We start from the raw sequence: 10,094 nt of genomic DNA on the forward strand, positions 1-10,094 counted from the left end.
CTTGAAAGTATTTTTGAATTCCATTTGACAAATGTATTTTTGACTTCCATTTTAAAGTTAAGGCATTCCTAAAGTATCTTGGTGGGTTTATTTCAGTATTCCCTCTTTCAATTACAGGTCTCTTAGCAGCTGTCTTTGGTAGCAATAAAAAAAATTCAAAATTAACACAGCAATATACAGGATCCAGACTTCCTATGTATTTCCCATCTTTATGTGGCTTTTTTATATTACTTTTACTGTTTATTTAACTATGTATTTGTTTCTGTGAAGGTCTATACCCATTCTTTATTAACCAATAAAAAAATACACATTCACAGAATACAGAAGGACTATCCCACAGCCCACCAATTGACAGCATATAGTACATTTCTTCTCAATGAAACTAATATATGTTACAAAGAACATGAATGAAAAGACAATGGACATTCTTTTTTTTTTTTTTTTTTTTTTTTTTGGTTTTTCGAGACAGGGTTTCTCTGTGTAGCTTTGCGCCTTTTCCTGGAACTCACTTGGTAGCCCAGGCTGGCCTCGAACTCACAGAGATCCACCTGGCTCTGCCTCCCAAGTGCTGGGATTAAAGGCGTGCGCCACCACCGCCCGGCGACAATGGACATTCTTAACAAGATTAGAAATAGATTTATGGTCCATGAATTCCACTCCTGAGTATGTATGTAAAAGAACTAAATGAAGGACATCTATGAGATAGTAATGAAAGGATTATCATGGCAGCACTATTTCTGAAGGGAAGAGTGCAGGTAGGTTGAATAACAATGGCTCCCATAGGCTGATATACTTGAATGTTTGGTTCCCAGTTGGTGAACTATTTAGGAAGGATTAGAAGGGGTAACATAATTGGAGAAAATGTGTCACAGGAGGTAGGCTTTAAGGTGTCAATAACCCAAACCATGTCTGGTTTCTTTCTATGTGTCTGCAACTTATGGTTCAGGTAGAGTTCTGGGATACTATTCCAGTGCCAGGCCTGCCTGCGAGGGTGCTCCCCACCATGATGTTCATAGACTAACCCTCTGAAATTTTAAGGAGCCCCCAACAAATTACTTTTTTTATAAATGCCTTTATCATGGAGTCTCCTCATAAAATTAGAATAGAAACTAAGAAAGGTAGAAGCAACTTAGATATCACTAGAATTGATGATAAAACTTAGATAGTATGCAAATACAAAAAAATCACTAACACTTCAAAACCTATGGTCTAGAGATGCAAGGTATTAATTTTAATGACAGTACACTAAGTAAACTAGCCAATGAACAAGACAATAATAAAATAAGCATACCTTATGTAAACTCCTTAGACTGGTCAAAATAATAGAAACAGAAAGCAGATGTTTGGTGGCCAAGAGACTGAGGAGGAAGAAAGAGAACTTTGAATTTAATATAAACAGATCTTGCTTGTCAAGATGAAAATGTTCCAGAACTGTTTTAATGAATGTGAAGATGTATAACACAGAGAACTGTAACCTTACATTTGACTACAACTGTCCATCTTATATGTGGATGTGAATAGTTTTAAAACATCCAGTATTCTAATCATTTCCAATGCTGTTCAGTTTCTTCCTGTGGATGTTGGTACCAGTTTTTATGCAGGTTATTTGGTGTTGCTGCTGTTTGTGATGAGCTGATATTCCATTAACAGGAAATAGAAGACTTTGTCCAGTCATCTGGAGAACATGGTGTTGTGGTGTTTTCCCTGGGATCCATGGTGGGTACCCTAACAGAAGAAAGGGCCAATGTGATTGCAGCAGGCCTTGCCCAGATTCCACAGAAGGTAAGATACAGTGCCTCAGTGTGGCATCCTCACTAAGACTGTCATATCCAGTTCAGGTGTGATGGCAGAAACCTCTTGTGAGAAATTGAAGCTGTCCTGAGAGTTCTAGCTCATATCTGATGTCACTTAAGACACCAAAATACAAGGGACAGATGCCAAATAGTAGGTGATGTTTTTGATTAATAAATTTGTTATTAACATTGTGTTCAGAAACAAAAAAAAACCACTTAACAAGTGTTTGTGACCTCGGTATTAGGAAGGTATTATAGGCACAAAAGTGTGTCTTGTTACTTCCTCCATTATCGTGGAGGATATTTAAGTACTCTGCACACACTACCTTAAAACCATACAGCATTTAAGTTATAACCAGTAAGCACACTGGCCCAGTAACAATTTGGAAGCAATCAAAATTTGCAGTTGTGGGACTGCAGAAGTGCCTCATCCTTGAAGAGCATGTGTTGTCACCCAGAGGACCTGAACTTACTTCTGAGACTCCAAGATTATCATCTCACAACTGCCTATAACTGCATCTCCATGGGATTCAATGCCCTCATCCAGCCTGTCATGACACCCGTACACACGTTCCATACATATGTATACACATACTGTCTTAGTTAGGGTTTCTATTGCTGTGAAGACACTTCATGACCACGGCAATTCTTATAAAGGAAAACATTTAACTGGGGCTGGCTTACCATTTCAGAGGTTTAGTCTATTATCATCATGGCCAGTGGCATGCAGGTAGACATGGTGCTGGAAAAGGGGCAGAGTTCTATATCTTTATTCACAGGCAGCAGAAGGAGACTGTGTGCCACACTGGGCATAGGTTGAGCATATGAGACCTCAAAGCCTGCCCTCACAGTGGCGCATTTCCTCCAACAAGGTCACACTTCCTCCAACAAGACCACTGCTCCAAATAGTGCCACTCCCTATAGGCCAAGCATTGAAACACAGGAGTCCATGAGGGCCATACCTATTCAAACTACCGCACATACATACTCACACATGCAGACATACTGACTTACACATAAATAGTAATAAATCATTATTTTAAAAATGAAACTTGTGCTATTGTTGTGTATTTGTTTATCTTTTATCTTATTTCATTATTATTATTTAGATGCCTTTTTTCTAAGGTGAGAGAAAGACTGGGTGTGGATATGGATGGAAGAGGAGGAGGTAAGGGAGGGAAAAATATAATCAGAACATATTGTATGAAAAAATTTCTTTCCAATAAAAACAATAGAAAAAGAAGAAAATGTAAATTTTTCATAAAGGAGTTTGTATAACAGCATAATATTCCTTTTGGTCTTGGCCAAATGTGACCACCTACATATTAAAATGGGCTTATGCATGGAAATGTTTTCCTTGCTATTCAAAACAATAGGTAGACTAGGATTTACCAACCGAGAGTCCATCTGGGAGACTGTGGCTTTTAATGCTGAAATAGAAGGTAACTCGGGGACTTGCTCTTTATGTGACCATGCACATAGACAATGACATGTCACAGGGACCTAATCTAACAAAATACCTATGATATAAGTGATGATAAAGAATTAACTCAAATATCATTGAAAAATATTTATATTGAATTTGGAAAGCAAAAATTGCTATAAATATATATTGGAAAAAAAGGTGTATATTAGTAACATTGGTGGATTGTTGAACTGGAATTACAATCACACTTTTTTTTAAATGTGCATTGGTGTTTGGCCTACATGTATATTTGTGTGAGGGTGTCAGCTCCCATGGACCTGGAGTTACAGACAGACAGTAGTGAGCTGCCATGTGGGTAGAGGAAATTGCTACTAAGTCCTCTAAAAGAGCAGCCAGTGCTCTTAAACACTGAGCCATCTCTCCAGCCTTGACACATTTCTTAACTGCTGGTTGATATTACTGGACCTAACTTTGTCTAAGTTGCTCTTTGTTAAATGTTAAGGTGGCATGCTGACACTTGGATAAGCATGAGAATAAATGCGGGAGAGTGAAGACTATTGCATCCTTGCTGTAGTAGTTCTTCAAAGTTCCCATCATCGATCCTCACCTCCTGGCTCATCGAGACTTGTCATTTATCTCCATTGATTCTTAATCTATCCAGAATTCTATCAGGAGTAACTTGCATTTGACCAAAGCAATAAGAGGCTAGCTTCCTCTAAACAGGTTCTTTGGCGATTTCAAGGCAAGAAACCAGACACCTTGGGCTCCAACACTCAGCTGTACAAATGGATCCCCCAGAATGACCTTCTTGGTAAGCATGAGAAGATCCCTGAGACATGAGGAATGACTGCTTATGAATGTGAATGTCAACACTAAGGCATTTAGGACAGCTGTGATCTACTTTTGGAGAAAATGGGTAAACAATTGATGTGAATATTTTGTACAGTAACATTGGAGATGGGAGAATCTATTTTTAACTCCACTGTAATTATCTTTCAGATACACTTAAGCCACTTCTTCATGTTTGTGTTCACCTCCTATTTCTATACTTTTACATACACCCTTTCCCCTATGGTAGGTCAATTTCAAATGCCAGTGAGAATGGTATCCTTTCATTAATGACTCTTCAATTACTAGCTCCCCCAAAACTCCACATTATGAGGCAGTCCTATATTTGATGAAGCATTGCTTGTTCTAATTCTCATTTCATCAGTATGATCAACCAACCCTCTACTACATGGAGGTAACCTACCATGAACAGTGGCTTCACTGTTCCTTTAAGAGAACACACTCTCCTGAACCAGAGCCTGTGCTTACACAAGCTGTTTGCTGCACTTGGGAGGAGCTCTGCCTTTTGGTCATTGTACAAAACCATTCTGCTTCCACACTGCACCTCCTCTAGGTGGCCTTCACTTAACCTCTGTGGACTTGTGGTGCTCCTTGCTTTAAGACATGAGAGGAATTCAGTGCAGTCTCGTGATTATGATATTGTTAACTAGAGAATATTTACCCTTTCTGTGCCTCTTTTCCTGCCTCTCATTTTCTATCTCAGACTTATGATTAATACTTGTCCTTGATTTCTCCCCTTCCTAGGTCATCCTAAAACCAGAGCTTTTATAACTCATGGTGGCACCAATGGCATCTATGAGGCGATCTACCATGGGATCCCTGTGGTTGGCATTCCTTTGTTTGGTGACCAATTTGATAATATTGTTCGCATGAAGACCAAAGGAGCAGGTGTTAGACTGGACTTTCTTACAATGTCCAGTACAGATTTGGTTGATGCACTGAAGATAGTCACTAATGATCCTTCGTAAGTACAGTGATTTTGTTCAAGATGGTACTGGTACAGATAGGTTCTCTCCAAGGTAACAGTAGAATTCATCTGACCTTTTGTGTAGTCAGAAGTTTTCCTGTGTCCCACCTGTCCTGTAGCTTCTTGGACAAGTAAACACACAGATTATATTACTTACAAACTGTATAGCATATGGTAGACCTCTTCAAAGCTAGCTCTTATATCTTAAATTAACCCATTTCTGTTAATCTATGTTTTGCCATGAGTTCCATGGCTTACTGTTCTGCTGGCATGTTGTTCTTTGGGTGGCAGGCTGGTGTCTCTCTCTCTCTCCTCTCCTTTCTTTTTCCTGTCTATCTACTTGTATTTCCTGCCTGCCTCTAAGCTGCCTTGCCATAGATTAATATATCTTTATGTATCAACCAATGGGAACAACATATATTCACAGCATACAGAAAGACATCCCCCAGCATTTCCCCTTTTCTATCTAATCAAACAGGAAGGTTTTCACTCTAACATAGTAAAGTTAAATATACTAGATCAGTAATCAGCAGGAATTACAGTTATAATATCTAGTCTATTTAAAATTAAAGAAAATATTCTCTCTAGTCTTCAACTACATCAAAGATGACATAAGGATATAATATTACCTAGGTAAACAAGAAGAGCATTGTAAGCAACTTCCAAAAATCTAGAAAGACAGAGACAGCTGGCTGCCTGGAAATCATCCAAAGTTCCTCTGTAATGTTGGGGCGTCCATCTCCAGCCTTTAGGCTTAGTGTTTCTCAGTCATTTCTCCTTGTGTCATATAGAATATCTGGCAATCTCCTCTGTGAAGCAGAAACTCAAAAACCATCTCATCTTGCAAAGTTCAGTGGTTACCTTCCTATGGGTCCTGCATGTACATTTTATATAACATACTGTCAAGCAGTGGACACAAGGTCACTTTTTTGCCCAGTGGCTAACTTTTGCCACAAAGAAAGCAAACTCCTCCAGGTGGTGGTGGCACAAGCCTTTAATCTCAGCACTCAGGAGGCAGAGGCGGGAGGGTCTCTGTGAGTTCGAGGCCAGCCTGGTCTACAGAGTGAGATCCACAGAGAAACCCTGTCTTGAAAAACCAAAAAAAAAAAAACCCAGAAATCAAACTCAATAATGAGTTTCTTCAATGTCCATTATCTTCTCTGAAGTAGATTGGTGCTGCCAGGAGCAGACATGTCTCAATGTCCATCCAGAAAGTCTAAGTTTTTAAAACATTTTAAATGCCATATTCTGTAGGTGTTTGAAGTGTTTGAAGATTACCTACCTAATTGAAATATATCTATGTATATATAGAAAACTTAACCAATATGACAAGTTAGATGATTATAGATGATTATTAATCTGTATTTCTTAATGATACATTACAATTTTAAATGAGTTGTATAAACATAAAGTTTTAATGAGTAAAAATATACATACAGTATAAAAAATTAAATTTGTATCAATAAACTAAAATCTATATCAATGAAAAATATTTTAAGCAAGTTGTTGCTCTTTAAAAGTAGATTCAAAAATCTACCCTTTCATCCTATCATACCTATATCCTATACCCCTATTTTCTTTTAGAAATATATTGACTATGACCAATAACAATATATAACCAATCTCTAAACAAAGACAAATATCCATAATCCAGTTTTTGGGGTGTGGGCATAGATTTCTGGCTACTTCCTGCTGATTGTGGGTGTTGGTAGTCTTATGGGACACAAAGAAAATTTTAAGTTTATGGTCAAGTGCTGACTGGAGTAGTCTGTGAGGCTGTATTCTCTGACCCAGTTGCCTTGAAGCTGATTTTGAATGTTGGATCATCTGGGCCATGGTGTTATTGGAGACCTTTCAGAGGTCTTGGCTGGTCAAACCATATTAGCCTGGAAGCAATCCACAGGTTCTCATCTTCTGTGGAAACAAAAGCAGAACCTCTTTTCCAAAGCAACATATCCTTAGACACAAGCTTTAAAGTCAAGATACCTTTATATATATATATATATATATATATATATATATATATATATATATATATATAGGCTTAACACATCAGTCTTTACAATCAAATGTGTTTCTGCAGTTAAAAATCCCAAAGACAATGTAATCCAGCCTCTCTGTGTGATTTCCATCTTTATGTGGCTTATTTTTATATCATTTTTATTGTCTCTTTAAAGATTTTATTTCTAAAAATTATCTATATGTTTATATATATTACCTTTATATATATTACCTTTTCTCTCTCTTCCAAGCCTACATAATTTTTACATACATTGTAAACAGTTTAGAGTTTTGTTCATCTGAATCCATCTTATTGTGAATCTATAAATCTTCTCTGACCAGGAGAGTTTTTTTTTTTTTTTTTTTTTTTTTTTTTGGTTTTTTTTTTTGAGACAGGGTTTCTCTGTGTAGCTTTGCGCCTTTCCTGGAACTCACTTGGTAGCCCAGGCTGGCCTCGAACTCACAGAGATCCACCTGGCTCTGCCTCCCAAGTGCTGGGATTAAAGGCGTGCGCCACCACCGCCCGGCAGGAGAGTTTTTAAACTGTTCAACTGCGTGGCTAGGAAGAAAAGCAGCATCCTTGGCTGCTGGCTCTACCCACCTCAGCTTTCCAACATGGTGGAGATAATTTACCACCAGCTCTGAGAGCCATGCCATCTCCTGTCTCTGGGAGTCATTGGGTCCATGCCTTCATCCAGCAGCAGCATGTAGCCTAGAAACCTCTCCTCCTCCTCTTCCTCTTGCTCTTCCTTCTCCTCCTCCTCCTCCTTCTTTTGGTAATAGCAAAAGCTAAATACACCACACAGTACACTGCTCAGCTTGGAGACACACTGTGTACTGCAGTGGGGATCCACCACGCTGCTTAGCTTATAGTGGCTGGCAGGAGGCTCCATCTCACAGACAGCTGTTGGGAGAAAAGACTCCACTGGGCTACTGGCATGAGACTGTGAGACTAGGAAGCTTAGTGTGGCTCTGTTTCTGTGCGTTCAGAATCTTTAAGCTTTCTTAGGTCTATATGAACCAATACCCAAGGGTGAGCACGAAATGTAGTCAGAAATTTTCCTCTCTCCTGCCCATCCCAGAGCCTCTCAGACAAGTAAGCACACAGACTATATTAATTACACACTGTATAGCATATGGCAGACCTCTTGATAGCTAGCTCTTATATCTTAAATTAACCCATGTCTATTAATCTATGTTGTGCCACATGTCCTGGGGCTTACCGGTCTGCTGGCATGTTGTTCCTTGGGCAGCAGGCTGGTGTCTCTCTCTCCTCTCCTTTCTCTTTCCTGTCTATCTGCTTGTATTTACTGCCCTCCTCTAAGCTGCATTGCCATAGGTCAATACAGCTTTACTTATCAACCAATAAGAACAACATATATTCAAAGCACACAGGAAAACATCTCCTAGAACATTAGTATAAGTTTGAAAACATCGACAACAATGTAAAACCCATTTAAGCACTGTGGAATGAGCTTTCACTGTCAGTCAAGACTGCAAACTATCTCTACAGACTTACTATATGAGAGGTTAGTTTAGAATAATTTGATGATGGAAATAGTTTCTAAGCAAGTTATCAATGAGCTGCATCCCAGCCCTCAAGTCATCTGGTGCAAAGTATGTCCCATTCTCACCAGTTCCCAATTTTTAATCATCAATAGTGTTTTTATTGAGATTATAAAGAATTATGACACCTTTTCTTCTCAAGAGCATCAATGTGATCATGCTCAGTCTCTATGAATCACCTCACAGTGCTAGAAAAGGATTATGAACATTTGCTCTGCTGGAAAGATTTACTTCCCAAATGATTTCCATTTCAGTTTGGGAAAGAATTTCTCAGAAAATGACAGCTTACAGGCAAACCTTCAAACATGTCCCAATCAAAACCACACGGTATCTAGGACTAATCTAAGGAATGTACTAAGTCTCGTGATGCTTTCCCTGAACCTTCCATAGGCTTCATGCACTTAAGTAAACTAATTGATTTTCCATGTTGCTGTCTTTAGCTATAAGGAGAATGCCATGCAGCTATCAAGAATTCACCATGAACAGTCAGTGAAGCCCCTGGACAGAGCTGTCTTCTGGATTGAGTATGTCATGCGCAACAAAGGAGCCAAGCACCTTCGTGTGGCAGCACATGACCTCACCTGGTTCCAGTACCACTCTCTGGATGTCCTTGGATTCCTGCTGGCCTGTGTGATGACTGTGATGCTCATCATCATGAAGTGTTGCCTCTTTTGTTGCCAGAAATTTGCTAAAGCTGGAGAGAAGAAGAAGAAAAGGGAGTAGCTGAAGTGGGGAGGACAAACTCACGAACCTTTCCCAGTGCATCCCAGCAAGACAGGCTTTCCATCTTATCCCTTAGCCACAACTGACCTGGACACTGCCACTCTTATTTCAGTCTTTTGAAGTAGACATGAGCTGTCAAAAGTTCCATTTCCTCTCACTTATAAAGTAAACATGCAAGAGAAGACCAGAATTTTTAAGTCCCAACATCACTTACCTCATATTATATACCCAATCTGAAATTTCCCCCACAGACTCCCAATTTGTTTTGTTTATTTTGTTTAATTTCTTCATTTAGAATTTCTCACTTTGATTCTGGAAAATATTAAAAATATTAAATTGTTCCCTCACGATCATATTCCTACTTCCCACTGGATCTCTCCCAATATGTCCAAATCACAACTTCCTGACCTCTAATTTTTAATAACCCAGTAAGTCCAATTAGTGGTACATATAGATACATGTATGCATTCATGAGGAGACATTGCTACATCATGGCCAATGTACCAGTGTCCACTCAACCCCTATAGTAATGATTCATCCCCTCCTGGAATCTATGACTGCCAAAAGCATTCATTATGGAAATTGGTCTACCTTATCTTATGCAAGTCCTGTGCAGCTGAGAGATTCTTTGAGTTTATGAATGCAAAAGCCATGGCATGTCCAGAAGAAAGTGTTCCATATCACTTCTCATCATCAGGTTCTTACATTCTTTCCCGGTGCTTCTGCAGTATTCCCTGAGCCTTGGTATGGACTTAATCATTCTCAGCCC

The 10,094-nt window shown here is 39.0% G+C and overlaps 1 protein-coding gene across 1 annotated transcript in view; it reads left to right on the top strand.

Moving 5' to 3' along the window:
* Positions 1-9,738, top strand: part of LOC128108923 (UDP-glucuronosyltransferase 2B31-like) — a 31,081-nt gene extending 21,343 nt beyond the window's left edge. The window contains exons 3-6 of the mRNA XM_052735928.1: positions 1,651-1,782; positions 3,943-4,030; positions 4,813-5,032; positions 9,043-9,738. Coding sequence (XP_052591888.1) covers positions 1,651-1,782; positions 3,943-4,030; positions 4,813-5,032; positions 9,043-9,325 — 723 coding nt within the window. The 3' untranslated portion in view covers positions 9,326-9,738. The remainder of the gene's footprint in view (positions 1-1,650; positions 1,783-3,942; positions 4,031-4,812; positions 5,033-9,042) is intronic.
* The last annotated feature ends 356 nt before the right edge of the window (positions 9,739-10,094 follow it).

Source organism: Peromyscus californicus, unplaced genomic scaffold, assembly GCF_007827085.1.
Source record: "Peromyscus californicus insignis strain IS unplaced genomic scaffold, ASM782708v3 Scaffold_13__1_contigs__length_99412109, whole genome shotgun sequence".
NCBI classification, from domain to species: domain Eukaryota; kingdom Metazoa; phylum Chordata; class Mammalia; order Rodentia; family Cricetidae; genus Peromyscus; species Peromyscus californicus.